Source organism: Oncorhynchus kisutch, unplaced genomic scaffold (assembly GCF_002021735.2).
Source record: "Oncorhynchus kisutch isolate 150728-3 unplaced genomic scaffold, Okis_V2 Okis01b-Okis20b_hom, whole genome shotgun sequence".
In the NCBI taxonomy this organism is placed as follows: Eukaryota; Metazoa; Chordata; class Actinopteri; order Salmoniformes; family Salmonidae; genus Oncorhynchus; species Oncorhynchus kisutch.
Window position 1 is genome coordinate 14,966,101 of NW_022261978.1, and position 23,559 is coordinate 14,989,659.

At 43.4% G+C, this 23,559-nt stretch overlaps 1 protein-coding gene across 2 annotated transcripts in view; it reads right to left on the reverse strand.

The window, feature by feature from the left end:
* zgc:112980 (uncharacterized) overlaps nt 1-23,559 on the reverse strand; it is a 74,484-nt gene that overhangs the window by 21,443 nt on the left and 29,482 nt on the right. For both annotated transcript variants that reach the window (XM_031811566.1, XM_031811567.1), the window contains 4 exons: nt 6,858-7,093; nt 2,479-2,558; nt 2,189-2,260; nt 10-93 (listed from right to left, as the gene is read on the reverse strand). In XM_031811566.1, coding sequence (XP_031667426.1) covers nt 10-93; nt 2,189-2,260; nt 2,479-2,558; nt 6,858-7,093 — 472 coding nt within the window. The remainder of the gene's footprint in view (nt 1-9; nt 94-2,188; nt 2,261-2,478; nt 2,559-6,857; nt 7,094-23,559) is intronic.

Genomic DNA, 23,559 nt, shown 5'->3' on the forward strand with positions numbered 1-23,559 from the left:
TGTGCACACCATCAGGAAGGTCCGTGGGATCTGGATGAGGTGTCCCAGAGATCCCTGGTTCAGCAGGATCTCCATGGTAACGTTTCTCGCCTCCTACAAAACACACAATTTTATTTATTTATTTTATTTTACCTTTATTTAACCAGGTAGGCTAGTTGAGAACACCTTTATTTAACCAGGTAGGCTAGTTGAGAACACCTTTATTTAACCAGGTAGGCTAGTTGAGAACACCTTTATTTAACCAGGTAGGCTAGTTGAGAACACCTTTATTTAACCAGGTAGGCTAGTTGAGAACACCTTTATTTAACCAGGTAGGCTAGTTGAGAACACCTTTATTTAACCAGGTAGGCTAGTTGAGAACACCTTTATTTAACCAGGTAGGCTAGTTGAGAACACCTTTATTTAACCAGGTAGGCTAGTTGAGAACACCTTTATTTAACCAGGTAGGCTAGTTGAGAACACCTTTATTTAACCAGGTAGGCTAGTTGAGAACACCTTTATTTAACCAGGTAGGCTAGTTGAGAACACCTTTATTTAACCAGGTAGGCTAGTTGAGAACACCTTTATTTAACCAGGTAGGCTAGTTGAGAACACCTTTATTTAACCAGGTAGGCTAGTTGAGAACACCTTTATTTAACCAGGTAGGCTAGTTGAGAACACCTTTATTTAACCAGGTAGGCTAGTTGAGAACACCTTTATTTAACCAGGTAGGCTAGTTGAGAACACCTTTATTTAACCAGGTAGGCTAGTTGAGAACACCTTTATTTAACCAGGTAGGCTAGTTGAGAACACCTTTATTTAACCAGGTAGGCTAGTTGAGAACACCTTTATTTAACCAGGTAGGCAAGTTGAGAACACCTTTATTTAACCAGGTAGGCAAGTTGAGAACACCTTTATTTAACCAGGTAGGCTAGTTGAGAACACCTTTATTTAACCAGGTAGGCCAGTTGAGAACAAGTTCTCATTTACAATTGCGACCTGGCCAAGATAAAGCAAAGCAGTTTGACACATACAACGACACAGAGTTACACATGGAGTAAAAACAAACATACAGTCAATAATGCAGTATAAACAAGTCTATATACAATGTGAGCAAATGAGGTGAGAAGGGAGGTAAAGGCAAAAAAGGCCATGATGGCAAAGTAAATACAATATAGCAAGTAAATACTGGAATGGTAGTTTTGCAATGGAAGAATGTGCAAAGTAGAAATAAAAAAATAATGGGGTGCAAAGGAGCAAAATAAATAAATAAATTAAAATTAAATACAGTTGGGAAAGAGGTAGTTGTTTGGGCTAAATTATAGGTGGGCTATGTACATGTGCAGTAATCTGTGAGCTGCTCTGACAGCTGGTGCTTAAAGCTAGTGAGGGAGATAAGTGTTTCCAGTTTCAGAGATTTTTGTAGTTCGTTCCAGTCATTGGCAGCAGAGAACTGGAAGGAGAGGCGGCCAAAGAAAGAATTGGTTTTGGGGGTGACTAGAGAGATATACCTGCTGGAGCGTGTGCTACAGGTGGGAGATGCTATGGTGCCCAGCGAGCTGAGATAAGGGGGGACTTTACCTAGCAGGGTCTTGTAGATGACATGGAGCCAGTGGGTTTGGCGGCGAGTATGAAGCGAGGGCCAGCCAACGAGAGCGTACAGGTCGCAATGGTGGGTAGTATATGGGGCTTTGGTGATAAAACGGATTGCACTGTGATAGACTGCATCCAATTTGTTGAGTAGGGTATTGGAGGCTATTTTGTAAATGACATCGCCAAAGTCGAGGATTGGTAGGATGGTCAGTTTTACAAGGGTATGTTTGGCAGCATGAGTGAAGGATGCTTTGTTGCGAAATAGGAAGCCAATTCTAGATTTAACTTTGGATTGGAGATGTTTGATATGGGTCTGGAAGGAGAGTTTACAGTCTAACCAGACACCTAAGTATTTGTAGTTGTCCACGTATTCTAAGTCAGAGCCGTCCAGAGTAGTGATGTTGGACAGGCGGGTAGGTGCAGGTAGCGATCGGTTGAAGAGCATGCATTTAGTTTTACTTGTATTTAAGAGCAATTGGAGGCCACGGAAGGAAGGATGCTTTCTTTTGTTTCAATGCTGAAACAACAACAAGAACAACAGCCCAGAGAAAGACAAGCGTGTGTGTGTGTGTGTGTGTGTGTGTGTATGTGTGTGTGTGTGTGTGTGTGTGTGTACCATCAGAAAGGCAGTGTCAGGAGGACCAGCAGGAGAATTGAGCACGTGGAGAAAGTATGCCCAACTCTGAGACTGAAACACAGATACACACATTATGTCCACACATGTTGAATGACTGCCCATTTCTGAGTTTCAGCGCTCTGAGTTCAGGGTTCTGAGTTTCCGCGCTCTGAGGTCTAAGTTTCAGTGCTCGGAGTTTCAGCGGTCTGAGCTTCAGCGGTCTGAGTTCAGGGGTCTGAGTTTCAGCGCTCTGAAGTTCAGAGTTCTAGACTCAAGGTTGTGAGACTCACGTCCTTGTAGACAGCCATGTTGCTCTTCAGAACCCTCAGGCCAAACTTCACCACCTCGACCTGCCTGGGAACCACAGCATCTAGAAGAAGAAAAGAGAGAGGAGGAGAGAGAGGAGAGAGGGAGGAGGACAGGACAAGAGAGAGGAGGGAGGAAGGAGGACAAGAGAGGGGAGAGAGGGAGGAAGGAGGACAAGAGAGGGGAGAGAGGGAGGAGGACAGGACAAGAGAGAGGAGAGAGGAGAGAGGGAGGAAGACAGGACAAGAGAGAGGAGAAAGGGAGGAAGACAGGACAAGAGAGAGGAGAGAGGGAGGAGGACAAGAGAGAGGGAGGACAGGACAAGAGAGGGGAGAGAGGGAGGAGGACAAGAGAGAGGGAGGACAGGACAAGAGAGGGGAGAGAGGGAGGAAGACAGGAAAAGAGAGAGGAGAGAGGGAGGAGGACAGGACAAGAGAGAGGAGAAAGGGAGGAAGACAGGACAAGAGAGAGGGAGGAGGACAGGACAAGACAAGTGTGTGTATATCAGACAGGAGATAGCTAGGTGTGTGTGTGTGTGTATCAGACAGGAGATAGCTAGATGTGTGTGTGTGTGTATCAGACATGAGATAGCTAGATGTGTGTGTGTGTGTATCAGACAAGAGATAGCTAGATGTGTGTGTGTGTATCAGACAAGAGATAGCTAGATGTGTGTGTGTGTGTGTGTGTATCAGACAGGAGATAGCTAGATGTGTGTGTGTGTGTGTGTGTGTATCAGACATGAGATAGCTAGATGTGTGTGTGTGTGTGTGTATCAGACAGGAGATGGCTAGATGTGTGTGTGTGTGTATCAGACAGGAGATGGCTAGATGTGTGTGTGTGTGTGTGTGTGTCAGACAGGAGATCAAATCAAATCAAATTTATTTGTCACATACACATGGTTAGCAGATGTTAATGCGAGTGTAGCGAAATGCTTGTGCTTCTAGTTCCGACAATGCAGTAATAACCAACAAGTAATCTAGCTAACAATTCCAAAACTACTGTCTTATACACAGTGTAAGGGGATAAAGAATATGTACATAAGGATATATGAATGAGTGATGGTACAGAGCAGCATAGGCAAGATACAGTAGATGGTATCGAGTACAGTATATACATATGAGATGAGTATGTAAACAAAGTGGCATAGTTAAAGTGGCTAGTGATACATGTATTACATAAGGATGCAGTAGATGATATAGAGTTCAGTATCTACGTATGCATATGAGATGAATAATGTAGGGTAAGTAACATTATATAAGGTAGCATTGTTTAAAGTGGCTAGTGATATATTTACATCATTTCCCATCAATTCCCATGATTAAAGTGGCTGGAGTAGAGTCAGTGGCATTGACAGTGTGTTGGCAGTAGCCACTCAATGTTAGTGGTGGCTGTTTAACAGTCTGATGGCCTTGAGATAGAAGCTGTTTTTCAGTCTCTCGGTCCCAGCTTTGATGCACCTGTACTGACCTCGCCTTCTGGATGACAGCGGGGTGAACAGGCAGTGGCTCGGGTGGTTGATGTCCTTGATGATCTTTATGGCCTTCCTGTAGCATCGGGTGGTGTAGGTGTCCTGGAGGGCAGGTAGTTTGCCCCCGGTGATGCGTTGTGCAGACCTCACTACCCTCTGGAGAGCCTTACGGTTGAGGGCGGTGCAGTTGCCATACCAGGCGGTGATACAGCCAGACAGGATGCTCTCGATTGTGCATCTGTAGAAGTTTGTGAGTGCTTTTGGTGACAAGCCGAATTTCTTCAGCCTCCTGAGGCGCTGCTGCGCCTTCTTCACGATGCTGTCTGTGTGAGTGGACCAATTCAGTTTGTCTGTGATGTGAGGTCTTTCCACCCCTGGTTGCGCAATCGATGTGCTGATAAAATTTAGGGAGTCTTGTTTTCAGATTAGCCTTGTTAAAATCCCCAGCTACAATGAATGCAGCCTCCGGATAAATCGTTTCCAGTTTGCAGAGAGTTAAATAAAGTTCGTTCAGAGCCATCGATGTGTCTGCTTGGGGGGGGATATATACGGCTGTGATTATAATCGAAGAGAATTCTCTTGGTAGATAATGCGGTCTACATTTGATTGTGAGGAATTCTAAATCAGGTGAACAGAAGGATTTGAGTTCCTGTATGTTTCTTTCATCACACCATGTCACGTTAGTCATAAGGCATACGCCCCCACCCCTCTTCTTACCAGAGAGATGTTTGTTTCTGTCGGCGCGATGCGTGGAGAAACCCGCTGGCTGCACCGCCTCGGATAGCGTCTCTCCAGTGAGCCATGTTTCCGTGAAGAGAAGAACGTTACAGTCTCTGATGTCCCTCTGGAATGCTACCCTTGCTCGGATTTCATCAACCTTGTTGTCAAGAGACTGGACATTGGCGAGAAGAATGCTAGGGAGTGGTGCACGGTGTGCCCGTCTCCGGAGTCTGACCAGAAGACCGCTGCGTTTCCCTCTTTTTCTGAGTCGTTTTTTTGGGTCGCTGCATGGGAACCATCCCGTGGCGCTGGTTGTAAGGCAGAACACAGGATCCGCATCGCGAAAAACATATTCTTGGTCGTACTGATGGTGAGTTGACGCTGATCTTATATTCAGTAGTTCTTCTCGGCTGTATGTGATGAAACCTAAGATGACCTGGGGTACTAGTGTAAGAAATAACACGTAAAAAAACAAAAAACTGCATAGTTTCCTAGGAACGCGAAGCGAGGCGGCCATCTCTGTCGGCGCCGGAAGTAGAGAGTAGATAGCTAGATGTGTGTGTGTGTATCAGACAGGAGATAGCTAGATGTGTGTGTGTGTGTATCAGACAGAAGATAGCTAGGTGTGTGTGTGTGTGTGTGTATCAGACAGGAGATAGCTAGATGTGTGTGTGTATCAGACATGAGATAGCTAGATGTGTGTGTGTGTGTGTATGTGTGTGTATCAGACAGGAGATAGCTAGATGTGTGTGTGTGTGTGTGTGTGTGTGTGTGTATCAGACAAGAGATAGCTAGATGTGTGTGTGTGTGTGTGTGTATCAGATAGCTAGATGTGTGTGTGTGTGTATCAGACAGGAGATAGCTAGATGTGTGTGTGTGTGTGTGTGTGTGTGTATCAGACAAGAGATAGCTAGATGTGTGTGTGTGTGTATCAGACAGGAGATGGCTAGATGTGTGTGTGTGTGTATCAGACAGGAGATAGCTAGATGTGTGTGTGTGTGTGTGTGTATCAGACAGGAGATAGCTAGATGTGTGTGTGTGTGTGTGTATCAGACAGGAGATAGCTAGGTGTGTGTGTGTGTGTGTATCAGACAGGAGATAGCTAGGTGTGTGTGTATATCAGACAGGAGATAGCTAGATGTGTGTGTGTGTATCAGACAGGAGATAGCTAGGTGTGTGTGTGTGTATCAGACAGGAGATAGCTAGATGTGTGTGTGTGTCAGACAGGAGATAGCTAGATGTGTGTGTGTGTGTGTGTGTGTGTGTGTGTGTGTGTGTGTGTGTGTGTGTGTGTGTGTGTGTGTGTGCGCGCGTGTGTGTGTGTGTGTGTGTGTGTGTGTGTGTGTGTGTGTGTGTGTGTGTGTGTGTGTGTGTGTGTGTGTGTGTGTGTGTATCAGACAGGAGATAGCTAGATGTGTGTGTGTGTATCAGACAGGAGATAGCTAGATGTGTGTGTGTGTATCAGACAGGAGATAGCTAGATGTGTGTGTGTGTGTGTATCAGACAGGAGATAGCTAGGTGTGTGTGTGTGTATCAGACAGGAGATAGCTAGATGTGTGTGTGTATCAGACAGGAGATAGCTAGATGTGTGTGTGTATCAGACAGGAGATAGCTAGATGTGTGTGTGTATCAGACAGGAGATAGCTAGATGTGTGTGTGTATCAGACAGGAGATAGCTAGATGTGTGTGTGTGTGTGTGTGTGTGTGTGTGTGTGTGTGTGTATCAGACAGGAGATAGCTAGATGTGTGTGTGTATCAGACAGGAGATAGCTAGATGTGTGTGTGTATCAGACAGGAGATAGCTAGATGTGTGTGTGTGTGTATCAGACAGGAGATAGCTAGATGTGTGTGTGTATCAGACAGGAGATAGCTAGATGTGTGTGTGTGTGTGTGTGTGTGTGTGTGTGTGTGTGTGTGTGTGTGTGTGTGTAACAGACAGGAGATAGCTAGATGTGTGTGTGTGTGTGTGTGTGTGTGTGTGTGTGTGTGTGTGTGTGTGTGTGTGTGTGTGTGTGTGTGTAACAGACAGGAGATAGCTAGATGTGTGTGTGTGTGTGTGTGTGTATCAGACAGGAGATAGCTAGATGTGTGTGTGTGTGTGTATCAGACAGGAGATAGCTAGATGTGTGTGTATATCAGACAGGAGATAGCTAGATGTGTGTATACATATCTAACCTTTGACCTCCTCCCAGGGAGTGTCGGGGGAGAGGGGCTGCGTTGCCATGGCAGCGGTGGCGCTGGGCGCGGTTGCCGTGGTGATGATGCGTAGGTAGAGGGTGAAGAGGCGTGGCGTTAGGCGGCAGACGGGGCAGCAAACCCCAGGGGGCGGATAGAAGAAGGAGGAGAGGGCGGAGCTAAAGTCCCCGGCCTTCATCAGGAAGAGAGGGATCAGATCCCGCACCGCCTGGACACTAGAGTGGACACACACACAGACATTACACACACACACGCGTTAGGCACACGGAAAAGCATTAAACACACACACACACGTTAGGCACACAGACAAGCATTAAACACACACACGTTAGGCACACAGACAAGCATTACACACACACACACAGACAAGCATTACACACACACACACACACAGACAAGCATTACACACACACACACAGACAAGCATTACACACACACAGACAGACAAGCATTACACACACACACACACACACACACACACACACACACACACACACACAGGTGTGTAACAGGTAGATACTGAGTAACAGGTAGATACAGAATAACAGGTAGATACAGAGTAACAGAGTAACAAGTAGATACAGAGTAACAGAGTAACAGGTAGATACAGAGTAACAGGTAGATACAGAGTAACAGGTAGATACAGAGTAACAGAGTAACAGGTAGATACAGAGTAACAGAGTAACAGGTAGATACAGAGTAACAGAGTAACAGGTAGATACAGAGTAACAGAGTAACAGGTAGATACAGAGTAACAGAGTAACAGGTAGATACAGAGTAACAGAGTAACAGGTAGATACAGAGTAACAGAGTAACAGGTAGATACAGAGTAACAGAGTAACAGGTAGATACAGAGTAACAGAGTAACAGGTAGATGCAGAGTAACAGGTAGATACAGAGTAACAGAGTAACAGGTAGATACAGAGTGACAGAGTAATAGGTAGATACAGAGTAACAGAGTAACAGGTAGATACAGAGTAACAGGTAGATACAGAGTAACAGGAAGATACAGAGTAACAGAGTAACAGGTAGATACAGAGTAACAGGTAGATACAGAGTAACAGAGTAACAGGTAGATACAGAGTAACAGGTAGATACAGAGTAACAGGTAGATACAGAGTAACAGGTAGATACAGAGTAACATAGTAACAGGTAGATACAGAGTAACAGAGTAACAGGTAGATACAGAGTAACAGGTAGATACAGAGTAACAGGTAGATACAGAGTAACAGGTAGATACAGAATAACAGAGTAACAGGTAGATACAGAGTAACAGGTAGATACAGAGTAACAGAGTAACAGGTAGATACAGAGTAACAGGTAGATACAGAATAACAGCGTAACAGGAAGATACAGAGTAACAGGTAGATACAGAGTAACAGAGTAACAGGTAGATACAGAGTAACAGAGTAACAGGTAGATACAGAGTAACAGGTAGATACAGAGTAACAGGTCGATACAGAGTAACAGGTAGATACAGAGTAACAGAGTAACAGGTAGATACAGAGTAACATGTAGATACAGAGTAACAGGTAGATACAGAGTAACAGGTAGATACAGAGTAACATGTAGATACAGAGTAACAGGTAGATACAGAGTAAACAGAGTAACAGGTAGATACAGAGTAACAGAGTAACAGGTAGATACAGAGTAACAGAGTAACAGGTAGATACAGAGTAACAAAGTAACAGGTAGATACAGAGTAACAGAGTAACAGGTAGATACAGAGTAACAGGTAGATACAGAGTAACAGAGTAACAGGTAGATACAGAGTAACAGGTAGATACAGAGTAACAGGTAGATACAGAGTAACAGGTAGATACAGAGTAACAGAGTAACAGGTAGATACAGAGAACAGAGTAACAGGTAGATACAGAGTAACAGGTAGATACAGAGTAACAGAGTAATAGGTAGATACAGATAAACAGGTAGATACAGAGTAACAGAGTAACAGGTAGATACAGAGTAACAGGTAGATACAGAGTAACAGGTAGATACAGAGCAACAGAGTAACAGGTAGATTACAGAGTAACAGAGTAACAGGTAGATACAGAGTAACAGAGTAACAGGTAGATACAGAGTAACAGAGTAGCAGGTAGATACAGAGTAACAGGTAGATACAGAGTAACAGAGTAACAGGTAGAAACAGTAACAGAGTAACAGGTAGATACAGAGTAACAGGTAGATACAGAGTAAACAGGTAGATACAGAGTAACAGGTAGATACAGAGTAACAGAGTAACAGGTAGATACAGAGTAAACAGGTAGATACAGAGTAACAGGTAGATACAGAGTAACAGGTAGATACAGAGTAACAGGTAGATACAGAGTAACAGAGTAACAGGTAGATACAGAGCAACAGGTAGATACAGAGTAACAGAGTAACAGGTAGATACAGAGTAACAGAGTAACAGGTAGATACAGAGTAACAGGTAGATACAGAGTAACAGAGTAACAGGTAGATACAGAGTAACAGGTAGATACAGAGTAACAGAGTAACAGGTAGATACAGAGTAACAGAGTAACAGGTAGATACAGAGTAACAGGTAGATACAGAGTAACAGGTAGATAGAGTAACAGGTAGATACAGAGTGACAGAGTAACAGGTAGATACAGAGTAACAGAGTAACAGGTAGATACAGAGTAACAGAGTAACAGGTAGATACAGAGTAACAGGTAGATACAGAGTAACAGAGTAACAGGTAGATACAGAGTAACCGAGTAACAGGAAGATACAGAGTAACAGAGTAACAGGTAGATGCAGAGTAACAGAGTAACAGGTAGATGCAGAGTAACAGAGTAACAGGTAGATACAGAGTAACAAAGTAACAGGTAGATACAGAGTAACAGAGTAGCAGGTAGATACAGAGTAACATGTAGATACAGAGTAACAGGTAGATACAGAGTAACAGAGTAACAGGTAGATACAGAGTAACAGGTCAATACAGAGTAACAGAGTAACAGGTAGATACAGAGTAACAGGTAGATACAGAGTAACAGGTAGATACAGAGTAACAGAGTAACAGGTAGATACAGAGTAACAGGTAGATACAGAGTAACAGGTAGATACAGAGTAACAGAGTAACAGGTAGATACAGAGTGACATAGAAACAGGTAGATACAGAGTAACAGGTAGATACAGAGTAACAGGTAGATACAGAGTAACAGAGTAACAGGTAGATACAGAGTAACAGGTAGATACAGAGTAACAGGTAGATACAGAGTAACAGGTCGATACAGAGTAACAGGAAGATACAGAGTAACATGTAGATACAGAGTAACAGGTAGATACAGAGTAACAGAGTAACAGGTAGATACAGAGTAACAGGTAGATACAGAGTAACAGGTAGATACAGAGTAACAGGTAGAGACAGAGTAACAGGTCGATACAGAGTAAACAGGTAGATACAGAGTAACAGAGTAACAGGTAGATACAGAGTAACAGGTAGATACAGAGTAACAGAGTAACAGGTAGATACAGAGTAACAGGTAGATACAGAGTAACAGGTAGATACAGAATAACAGAGTAACAGGTAGATACAGAGTAACAGGTCGATACAGAGTAACAGAGTAACAGGTAGATACAGAGTAACAGGTAGATACAGAGTAACAGGTAGATACAGAGTAACAGAGTAACAGGTAGATACAGAGTAACAGGTAGATACAGAGTAACAGGTAGATACAGAGTAACAGGTAGATACAGAATAACAGAGTAACAGGTAGATACAGAGTAACAGGTCGATACAGAGTAACAGAGTAACAGGTAGATACAGAGTAACAGGTAGATACAGAGTAACAGGTAGATACAGAGTAACAGAGTAACAGGTAGATACAGAGTAACAGGTAGATACAGAGTAACAGGTAGATACAGAGTAACAGAGTAACAGGTAGATACAGAGTGACATAGAAACAGGTAGATACAGAGTAACAGGTAGCTACAGAGTAACAGGTAGATACAGAGTAACAGAGTAACAGGTAGATACAGAGTAACAGGTAGATACAGAGTAACAGGTCGATACAGAGTAACAGGAAGATACAGAGTAACATGTAGATACAGAGTAACAGGTAGATACAGAGTAACAGGTAGATACAGAGTAACAGGTAGATACAGAGTAACAGGTAGATACAGAGTAACAGGTAGAGACAGAGTAACAGGTCGATACAGAGTAACAGGTAGATACAGAGTAACAGGTCGATACAGAGTAACAGGAAGATACAGAGTAACATGTAGATACAGAGTAACAGGTAGATACAGAGTAACAGGTAGATACAGAGTAACAGGTAGATACAGAGTAACAGGTAGAGACAGAGTAACAGGTCGATACAGAGTAACAGGTAGATACAGAGTAACAGAGTAACAGGTAGATACAGAGTAACAGGTAGATACAGAGTAACAGAGTAACAGGTAGATACAGAGTAACAGGTAGATACAGAGTAACAGGTAGATACAGAATAACAGAGTAACAGGTAGATACAGAGTAACAAGTAACAGGTAGATACAGAGTAATAGGTAGATACAGAGTAATAGGTAGATACAGAGTAACAGGTAGATACAGAGTAACAGAGTAACAGGTAGATACAGAGTAACAGAGTAACAGGTAGATACAGAGTAACAGAGTAACAGGTATATACAGAGTAACAGAGTAGATACAGAGTAACAGAGTAACAGGTAGATACAGAGTAACAGGTTGATACAGAGTAACAGGTAGATACAGAGTAACAGGTATATACAGAGTAACATAGTAACAGGTAGATACAGAGTAACAAAGTAACAGGTAGATACAGAGTAACAGAGTAACAGGTAGTAACAGGTAGATACAGAGTAACAGGTGGATACAGAGTAACAGAGTAACAGGTAGATACAGAGTAACAGGTAGATACAGAGTAACAGGTAGATACAGAGTAATAGGTAGATACAGAGTAATAGGTAGATACAGAGTAACAGAGTAACAGGTAGATACAGAGTAACAGGTAGATACAGAGTAACAGGTAGATACAGAGTAACAGGTAGATACAGAGTAACAGGTAGATAGTGTAACAGGTAGATACAGAGTAACAGGTCGATACAGAGTAACAGGAAGATACAGAGTAACATGTAGATACAGAGTAACAGGTAGATACAGAGTAACAGAGTAACAGGTAGATACAGAGTAACAGGTAGATACAGAGTAACAGGTCGATACAGAGTAACAGGTAGATACAGAGTAACAGGTCGATACAGAGTAACAGGAAGATACAGAGTAACAGAGTAACAGGTAGATACAGAGTAACAGGTAGATACAGAGTAACAGGTAGATACAGAGTAACAGAGTAACAGGTAGATAGAGAGTAACAGGTAGATACAGAGTAGCAGAGTAGCAGAGTAACAGGTAGATACAGAGTAACAGGTAGATAGAGAGTAACAGGTCGATACAGAGTAGCAGGTAGATACAGAGTAACAGAGTAACAGGTAGATACAGAGTAACAGGTAGATACAGAGTAACAGGTAGATACAGAGTAACAGAGTAACAGGTAGATACAGAGTAACAGAGTAACAGGTAGATACCGAGTAACAGGTAGATACAGAGTAACAGAGTAACAGGTATATACAGAGTAACAGAGTAGATACAGAGTAACAGAGTAACAGGTAGATACAGAGTAACAGAGTAACAGGTAGATACAGAGTAACAGGTAGATACAGAGTAACAGAGTAACAGGTAGAGAACAAGAGCACCTCCTCCCAGCTGCCCACTGCACTGAGGCTAGGTAACACGGTCACCACTGATAAATCCATGATTATCGAAAACTTCAATAAGCATTTCTCAACGGCTGGCCATGCCTTCCGCCTGGCTACTTCAACCTCGGCCAACAGCTCCGCCCCCCCCGCAGCTCCTCGCCCAAGCCTCTCCAGGTTCTCCTTTACCCAAATCCAGATAGCAGATGTTCTGAAAGAGCTGCAAAACCTGGACCCGTACAAATCAGCTGGGCTTGACAATCTGGACCCTCTATTTCTGAAACTATCTGCCACCATTGTCGCAACCCCTATTACCAGCCTGTTCAACCTCTCTTTCATCTCGTCTGAGATCCCCCAAGGATTGGAAAGCTGCCGCAGTCATCCCCCTCTTCAAAGGGGGAGACACCCTGGACCCAAACTGTTACAGACCTATATCCATCCTGCCCTGCCTATCTAAGGTCTTCGAAAGCCAAGTCAACAAACAGGTCACTGACCATCTCGAATCCCACCGTACCTCCTCCGCTATGCAATCTGGTTTCCGAGCCGGTCATGGGTGCACCTCAGCCACACTCAAGGTACTAAACGATATCATAACCGCCATCGATAAAAGACAGTACTGTGCAGCCGTCTTCATCGACCTTGCCAAGGCTTTCGACTCTGTCAATCACCATATTCTTATCGGCAGACTCAGTAGCCTCGGTTTTTCGGATGACTGCCTTGCCTGGTTCACCAATTACTTTGCAGACAGAGTTCAGTGTGTCAAATCGGAGGGCATGCTGTCCGGTCCTCTGGCAGTCTCTATGGGGGTGCCACAGGGTTCAATTCTCGGGCCGACTCTTTTCTCTGTGTATATCAATGATGTTGCTCTTGCTGCAGGCGATTCCCTGATCCACCTCTACGCAGACGACACCATTCTATATACTTTCGGCCCGTCTTTGGACACTGTGCTATCTAACCTCCAAACAAGCTTCAATGCCATACAACACTCCTTCCGTGGCCTCCAACTGCTCTTAAACGCTAGTAAAACCAAATGCATGCTTTTCAACCGGTCGCTGCCTGCACCTGCATGCCCGACTAGCATCACCACCCTGGATGGTTCCGACCTAGAATATGTGGACGTCTATAAGTACCTAGGTGTCTGGCTAGACTGCAAACTCTCCTTCCAGACTCATATCAAACATCTCCAATCGAAAATCAAATCAAGAGTCGGCTTTCTATTCCGCAACAAAGCCTCCTTCACTCAAGCCGCCAAGCTTACCCTAGTAAAACTGACTATCCTACCGATCCTCGACTTCGGCGATGTCATCTACAAATGGCTTCCAACACTCTACTCAGCAAACTGGATGCAGTCTATCACAGTGCCATCCGTTTTGTCACTAAAGCACCTTATACCACCCACCACTGCGACTTGTATGCTCTAGTCGGCTGGCCCTCGCTACATATTCGTCGCCAGACCCACTGGCTCCAGGTCATCTACAAGTCTATGCTAGGTAAAGCTCCGCCTTATCTCAGCTCACTGGTCACGATGGCAACACCCATCCGTAGCACGCGCTCCAGCAGGTGTATCTCACTGATCATCCCTAAAACCAACACCTCATTTGGCCGCCTTTCGTTCCAGTACTCTGCTGCCTGTGACTGGAACGAATTGCAAAAATCGCTGAAGTTGGAGACTTTTATCTCCCTCACCAACTTCAAACATCTGCTATCTGAGCAGCTAACCGATCGCTGCAGCTGTACATAGTCTATTGGTAAATAGCCCACCCTTTTCACCTACCTCATCCCCATACTGTTTTTATTTATTTACCTTTCTGCTCTTCTGCACACCTATATCTCTACCTGTACATGACCATCTGATCATTTATCACTCCAGTGTTAATCTGCAAAATTGTAATTATTTGCCTACCTCCTCATGCCTTTTGCACACATTGTATATAGACCCCCCCTTTGTTTTCTACTGTGTTATTGACTTGTTAATTGTTTACTCCATGTGTAACTCTTTGTTGTATGCTCACACTGCTATGCTTTAACTTGGCCAGGTCGCAGTTGCAAATGAGAACTTGTTCTCAACTAGCCTACCTGGTTAAATAAAGGTGAAAAAAATAAAATTAAAATAAAAGTAGATACAGAGTAACAGGTAGATACAGAGTAACAGGTAGATACAGAGTAACAGGTAGATACAGAGTAACAGAGTAACAGGTAGATACAGAGTAACAGGTAGATACAGAGTAACAGGTATCAAATCAAATCAAATTTATTTGTCACATACACATGGTTAGCAGATGTTAATGCGAGTGTAGCGAAATGCTTGTGCTTCTAGTTCCGACAATGCAGTAATAACGAACAAGTGATCTAACTAACAATTCCAAAAAAAACTACTGTCTTATACACAGTGTAAGGGGATAAAGAATATGTACATAAGGATATATGAATGAGTGATGGTACAGAGCAGCATAGGCAAGATACAGTAGATGATATCGAGTACAGTATATACATATGAGATGAGTATGTAAACCAAGTGGCATAGTTAAAGTGGCTAGTGATACATGTATTACATAAGGATGCAGTCGATGATATAGAGTACAGTATCTACGTATGCATATGAGATGAATAATGTAGGGTAAGTAACATTATATAAGGTAGCATTGTTTAAAGTGGCTAGTGATATATTTACATCATTTCCCATCAATTCCCATGATTAAAGTGGCTGGAGTAGAGTCAGTGGCATTGACAGTGTGTTGGCAGTAGCCACTCAATGTTAGTGGTGGCTGTTTAACAGTCTGATGGCCTTGAGATAGAAGCTGTTTTTCAGTCTCTCGGTCCCAGCTTTGATGCATCTGTATTGACCTCGCCTTCTGGATGACAGTGGTGTGAACTGGCAGTGGCTCGGGTGGTTGATGTCCTTGATGATCTTTATGGCCTTCCTGTAGCATCGGGTGGTGTAGGTGTCCTGGAGGGCAGGTAGTTTGCCCCCGGTGATGCGTTGTGCAGACCTCACTACCCTCTGGAGAGCCTTACGGTTGAGGGCGGTGCAGTTGCCATACCAGGCGGTGATACAGCCCGCCAGGATGCTCTCGATTGTGCATCTGTAGAAGTTTGTGAGTGCTTTTGGTGACAAGCCGAATTTCTTCAGCCTCCTGAGGTTGAAGAGGCGCTGCTGCGCCTTCCTCACGATGCTGTCTGTGTGAGTGGACCAATTTAGTTTGTCTGTGATGTGTATGCCGAGGAACTTAAAACTTGCTACCCTCTCCACTACTGTTCCATCGATGTGGATGGGGGGGTGTTCCCTCTGCTGTTTCCTGAAGTCCACAATCATCTCCTTAGTTTTGTTGACGTTGAGTGTGAGGTTATTTTCCTGACACCACACTCCGAGGGCCCTCACCTCCTCCCTGTAGGCCGTCTCGTCGTTGTTGGTAATCAAGCCTACCACTGTTGTGTCGTCCGCAAACTTGATGATTGAGTTGGAGGCGTGCGTGGCCACGCAGTCGTGGGTGAACAGGGAGTACAGGAGAGGGCTCAGAACGCACCCTTGTGGGGCCCCAGTGTTGAGGATCAGCGGGGAGGAGATGTTGTTGCCTACCCTCACCACCTGGGGGCGGCCCGTCAGGAAGTCCAGTACCCAGTTGCACAGGGCGGGGTCGAGACCCAGGGTCTCGAGCTTGATGACGAGCTTGGAGGGTATTATGGTGTTGAATGCCGAGCTGTAGTCGATGAACAGCATTCTCACATAGGTATTCCTCTTGTCCAGATGGGTTAGGGCAGTGTGCAGTGTGGTTGAGATTGCATCGTCTGTGGACCTATTTGGGCGGTAAGCAAATTGGAGTGGGTCAAGGGTGTCAGGTAGGGTGGAGGTGATATGGTCCTTGACTAGTCTCTCAAAGCACTTCATGATGACGGATGTGAGTGCTACGGGGCGGTAGTCGTTTAGCTCAGTTACCTTAGCTTTCTTGGGAACAGGAACAATGGTGGCCCTCTTGAAGCATGTGGGAACAGCAGACTGGTATAGGGATTGGTTGAATATGTCCGTAAACACACCGGCCAGCTGGTCTGCGCATGCTCTGAGGGCGCGGCTGGGGATGCCGTCTGGGCCTGCAGCCTTGCGAGGGTTAACACGTTTAAATGTCTTACTCACTTCGGCTGCAGTGAAGGAGAGACCGCATGTTTTCGTTGCAGGCCGTGTCAGTGGCACTGTATTGTCCTCAAAGCGGGCAAAAAAGTTGTGTCGTCTGCCTGGGAGCAAGACATCCTGGTCCGTGACTGGGCTGGGTTTCTTCCTGTAGTCCGTGATTGACTGTAGACCCTGCCACATGCCTCTTGTGTCTGAGCCGTTGAATTGAGATTCTACTTTGTCTCTGTACTGGCGCTTAGCTTGTTTGATAGCCTTGCGGAGGGAATAGCTGCGCTGTTTGTATTCAGTCATGTTACCAGACACCTTGCCCTGATTAAAAGCAGTGGTTCGCGCCTTCAGTTCTACACGAATGCTGCCAACAATCCACGGTTTCTGGTTGGGGAATGTTTTAATCGTTGCTATGGGAACGACATCTTCAACGCACGTTCTAATGAACTCGCACACCGAATCAGCGTATTCGTCAATGTTGTTGGCTGACGCAATACGAAACATCTCCCAGTCCACGTGATGGAAGCAGTCTTGGAGTGTGGAGTCAGCTTGGTCGGACCAGCGTTGGACAGGACTCAGCGTGGGAGCTTCTTGTTTTAGTTTCTGTCTGTAGGCAGGGATCAACAAAATGGAGTCGTGGTCAGCTTTTCCGAAAGGGGGGCGGGGCAGGGCCTTATATGCGTCGCGGAAGTTAGAGTAACAATGATCCAGGGTCTTTCCACCCCTGGTTGCGCAATCGATATGCTGATAAAATTTAGGGAGTCTTGTTTTCAGATTAGCCTTGGCCATAAGGCATACGCCCCCGCCCCTCTTCTTACCAGAAAGATGTTAGTTTCTGTCCGCGCGATGCGTGGAGAAACCCGCTGGCTGCACCGCTTCGGATTGCGTCTCTCCAGTGAGCCACGTTTCCGTGAAACAGAGAACGTTACAGTCTCTGATGTCCCTCTGGAATGCTACCCTTGCTCGGATTTCATCAACCTTGTTGTCAAGAGACTGGACATTGGCAAGAAGAATGCTAGGGAGTGCTGCACGATGTGCCCGTCTCCGGAGTCTGACCAGAAGACCGCTTCGTTTCCCTCTTTTTCTGAGTCGTTTTTTTGGGTCGCTGCATGGGAACCATCCCGTGGCGCTGGTTGTAAGGCAGAACACAGGATCCGCATCGCGAAAAACATATTCTTGGTCGTACTGGTGGTGAGTTGACGCTGATCTTATATTCAGTAGTTCTTCTCGGCTGTATGTGATGAAACCTAAGATGACCTGGGGGTACTAGTGTAAGAAATAACACGTAAAAAACAAAAAACTGCATAGTTTCCTAGGAACGCGAAGCGAGGCGGCCATCTCTGTCGGCGCCGGAAGTAGATACAGAGTAACAGGTAGATACAGAGTAACAGAGTAACAGGTAAATACAGAGTAACAGGTAGATACAGAGTAACAGGTAGATACAGAGTAACAGAGTAACAGGTAGATACAGAGTAAAAGAGTAACAGGTAGATACAGAGTAACAGGTAGATACAGAGTAACAGAGTAGATACAGAGTAACAGAAGTAACAGGCAGATACAGAGTAACAGGTAGATACAGAGTAACAGAGTAACAGGTAGATAGAGAGTAACAGGTAGATAGAGAGTAACAGGTAGATACAGAGTAACAGCGTAACAGGTAGATACAGAGTAACAGAGTACAGGTAGATACAGAGTAACAGGTAGATACAGAGTAACAGCGTAACAGGTAGATACAGATTAATAGGTAGATACAGAGTAACAGAGTAACAGGTAGATGCAGAGTAACAGGTAGATACAGAGTAACAGGTAGATACAGAGTAACAAAGTAACAGGTAGATACAGAGTAACAGAGTAACAGGTAGATACAGAGTAACAGGAAGATACAGAGTAACAGGTAGATACAGAGTAACAGGAAGATACAGAGTAACAGGTAGATACAGAGTAACAGAGTAACAGGTAGATACAGAGTAACAGGTAGATACAGAGTAACAGAGTAGCAGGTAGATACAGAGTAACAGAGTAACAGGTAGATAGAGAGTAACAGGTAGATAGAGAGTAACAGGTAGATACAGAGTAGCAGAGTAACAGTAGATACAGAGTAACAGAGTAACAGGTAGATCACAGAGTAACAGAGTAACAGTAGATACAGAGTAACAGGTAGATACAGTAGTAACAGGTAGATACAGAGTAACAGAGTAACAGGTAATACAGAGTAACAGAGTAAACAGGTAGATACAGAGTAACAGAAGATACAGAGTAACAGGTAGATACAGAGTAACAGGTAGATACAGGAGTAACAAAGTAACAGGTAGATACAGAGTAACAGAGTAACAGGCAGATACAGAGTAACAGGAAGATACAGAGTAACAGGTAGATACAGAGTAACAGGAAGATACAGAGTAGTAACAGGTAGAAAGACAGAGTAACAGGAAGATACGAGTAACAGGTAGATACAGAGTAACAGAGTACAGGTAGATACAGAGTAACAGGGAGATACAGAGTAACCGAGTAACAGGTAGATACAGAGTAACAGAGTAGCAGGTAGATACAGAGTAACAGAGTAACAGGTAGATAGAGAGTAACAGGTAGATAGAGAGTAACAGGTAGATACAGAGTAGCAGAGTAACAGGTAGATACAGAGTAACAGAGTAACAGGTAGATACAGAGTAACAGGTAGATACAGAGTAACAGGTAGATACAGAGTAACAGAGTAACAGGTAGATACAGAGTAACAGAGTATAACAGGTAGATACAGAGTAACAGGAAGATACAGAGTAACAGGTAGATACAGAGTAACAGAGCAATAGGTAGATACAGAGTAACAGAGTAACAGGTAGATACAGAGTAACAGGTAGATACAGAGTAACAGCGTAACAGGTAGATACAGATTAATAGGTAGATACAGAGTAACAGAGTAACAGGTAGATGCAGAGTAACAGGTAGATACAGAGTAACAGGTAGATACAGAGTAACAGAGTAACAGGTAGATACAGAGTAACAGAGTAACAGGTAGATACAGAGTAACAGGAAGATACAGAGTAACAGGTAGATACAGAGTAACAGGAAGATACAGAGTAACAGGTAGATACAGAGTAACAGAGTAACAGGTAGATACAGAGTAACAGGTAGATACAGAGTAACAGAGTAACAGGTAGATACAGAGTAACAGAGTAGCAGGTAGATACAGAGTAACAGAGTAACAGGTAGATAGAGAGTAACAGGTAGATAGAGAGTAACAGGTAGATACAGAGTAGCAGAGTAACAGGTAGATACAGAGTAACAGAGTAACAGGTAGATACAGAGTAACAGGTAGATACAGAGTAACAGGTAGATACAGAGTAACAGAGTAACAGGTAGATACAGAGTAACAGAGTAACAGGTAGATACAGAGTAACAGGAAGATACAGAGTAACAGGTAGATACAGAGTAACAGGTAGATACAGAGTAACAGAGTAACAGGCAGATACAGAGTAACAGGAAGATACAGAGTAACAGGTAGATACAGAGTAACAGGAAGATACAGAGTAACAGGTAGATACAGAGTAAACAGGTAGATACAGAGTAACAGAGAGTAAACAGGTAGATACAGAGTAAACAGGTAGATACAGTAGTAACAGAGTAACAGGTAGATACAGAGTAACAGAGTAGCAGGTAGATACAGAGTAACAGGAAGATACAGAGTAACAGGTAGATACAGAGTAACAGGTCGATACAGAGTAACAGGTAGATACAGAGTAATAGGTAGATACAGAGTAACAGGTAGATACAGAGTAACAGGTAGATACAGAGTAACAGAGTAACAGGTAGATACAGAGTAACAGAGTAGCAGGTAGATACAGAGTAACAGGAAGATACAGAGTAAACAGGAAGATACAGAGTAACAGGTAGATACAGAGTAACAAGTAACAGGTAGATACAGAGTAACAGAGGTAGCAGGAAGATACAGAGGAACAGAGTAAGTAACAGGTAGATACAGAGTAACAGGCAGATACAGAGTAACAGAGTAACAGGTAGATACAGAAGTAACAGAGTAACCGGTAGATACAGAGTAACAGAGTACAGGTAGATACAGAGTAACAGGTAGATACAGAGTAACAGGTAGATACAGAGTAACAGAGTAAACAGGTAGATACAGAGTAACAGGTAGATACAGAGTAACAGCAGTAACAGGTAGATACAGATTAATAGGTAGATACAGAGTAACAGAGTAACAGGTAGATGCAGAGTAACAGGTAGATACAGAGTAACAGGTAGATACAGAGTAACAAAGTAACAGGTAGATACAGAGTAACAGAGTAACAGGTAGATACAGAGTAACAGGAAGATACAGAGTAAAAGGTAGATACAGAGTAACAGAAGATACAGAGTAACAGGTAGATACAGAGTAACAGAGTAACAGGTAGATACAGAGTAACAGGTAGATACAGAGTAACAGAGTAGCAGGTAGATAGCAGAGTAACAGAGTAACAGGTAGTAATAGAGAGTAACAGGTAGATAGAGAGTAACAGGTAGATACAGAGTAGCAGAGTAACAGGTAGATTACAGAGTAACAGAGGTAAACAGGTAGATACAGAGTAACAGAGTAACAGGTAGATACAGAGTAACAGTAGATACAGAGTAACAGAGTAACAGTAGATACAGAGTAACAGAGTAACAGGTAGATACAGAGTAACAGGAAGATACAGAGTAACAGGTAGATACAGAGTAACAGGTAGATACAGAGTAACAAAGTAACAGGTAGATACAGAGTAACAGAGTAACAGGCAGAGACAGGAGTAAACAGGAAGATACAGAGTAACAGGTAGATTACAGAGTACAGGAAGATACAGAGTAACAGGTAGATACAGAGTAACAGGAAGATTACAGAGTAACAGGAAGATACAGAGTAACAGGTAGATACAGAGTAACAGAGTAAACAGGTAGATCAGAGTACAGTTAGATACAGCGTAACAGAGTAACAGGTAGATACAGAGTAACAGAGTAGCAGGTAGATACAGAGTAACAGAGTAACAGGTAGATAGAGAGTAACAGGTAGATAGAGAGTAACAGGTAGATACAGAGTAGCAGAGTAACAGGTAGATACAGAGTAACAGAGTAACAGGTAGATACAGAGTAACAGGTAGATACAGAGTAACAGGTAGATACAGAGTAACAGAGTAACAGGTAGATACAGAGTAACAGAGTAACAGGTAGATACAGAGTAACAGGAAGATACAGAGTAACAGGTAGATACAGAGTAACAGAGCAATAGGTAGATACAGAGTAACAGAGTAACAGGTAGATACAGAGTAACAGGTAGATACAGAGTAACAGCGTAACAGGTAGATACAGATTAATAGGTAGATACAGAGTAACAGAGTAACAGGTAGATGCAGAGTAACAGGTAGATACAGAGTAACAGGTAGATACAGAGTAACAGAGTAACAGGTAGATACAGAGTAACAGAGTAACAGGTAGATACAGAGTAACAGGAAGATACAGAGTAACAGGTAGATACAGAGTAACAGGTAGATACAGAGTAACAGGTAGATACAGAGTAACAGAGTAACAGGTAGATACAGAGTAACAGGTAGATACAGAGTAACAGAGTAACAGGTAGATACAGAGTAACAGAGTAGCAGGTAGATACAGAGTAACAGAGTAACAGGTAGATAGAGAGTAACAGGTAGATAGATGAGTAACAGGTAGATACAGAGTAGCAGAGTAACAGGTAGATACAGAGTAACAGAGTAACAGGTAGATCACAGAGTAACAGGTAGATACAGGAGTAACAGGTAGATACAGAGTAACAGAGTAACAGGTCGATCCAGAGTACACAGAGTAACAGGTAGAATACAGAAGTAACAGGAAGATACAGAGAACAGGTAGGAGATACAGAGTAACAAGGTAGATACAGAGTAACAGAGTAAGGCAGATACAGAGTAACAGGGAAGATACAGATTAAACAAGGTAAAGGTGAGTAACAGGAAGATAACAGGAAGTACAGGTAAGGTAGCTACAGGTAGATACAGATAACAGGTAGATACAGAGTAACAGAGTAAGTAACAGGTAGATACAGAGTAACAGGTAGATACAGAGTAACAGAAGTAACAGGTAGATACAGAGTAAACAGAGTAGCAGGTAGATACAGAGTAACAGGAAGATACAGATAGTAACAGGTAGATACAGAGTAACAGGTCGATACAGAGTAACAGGTAGATACAGAGTAATAGGTTAGATACAGAGTAACAGGTAGATACAGAGTAACAGGTAGATACAGAGTTAACAGAGTAACAGGTAGATACAGAGTAACAGAGTAGCAGGTAGATACAGAGGTAACAGGAAGCTACAGAGTAACAGGAAGATAAGAGTAACAGGTAGATACAGAGTAACAAGTAACAGGTAGCTACAGAGTAACAGAGTAGCAGGAAGCATACAGAGTAACAGAGTAACAGGTAGATACAGAGTAACAGGCAGATACAGAGTAACAGAGTAACAGGTAGATACAGAGTAACAGAGTAACCGGTAGATACAGAGTAACAGAGTAACAGGTAGATACAGAGTAACAGGTAGATACAGAGTAACAGATTAACAGGAAGATACAGAGTAACAGAGTAACAGGTAGATACAGAGTAACAGGCAGATACAGAGTAACAGAGTAGTAACAGGTAGATACAGAGTAACAGAGTAACAGGTAGATACAGAGTAAACAGAGTAACAGGTAGATACAGAGTAACAGAGTAACAGGTAGATACAGAGTAACAGAGTAACAGGTAGATACAGAGTAACAGGTAGATACAGAGTAACAGGTAGATACAGAGTAACAGGTAGATACAGAGTAACATGTAGATACAGAGTAACAGAGTAGCAGGTAGA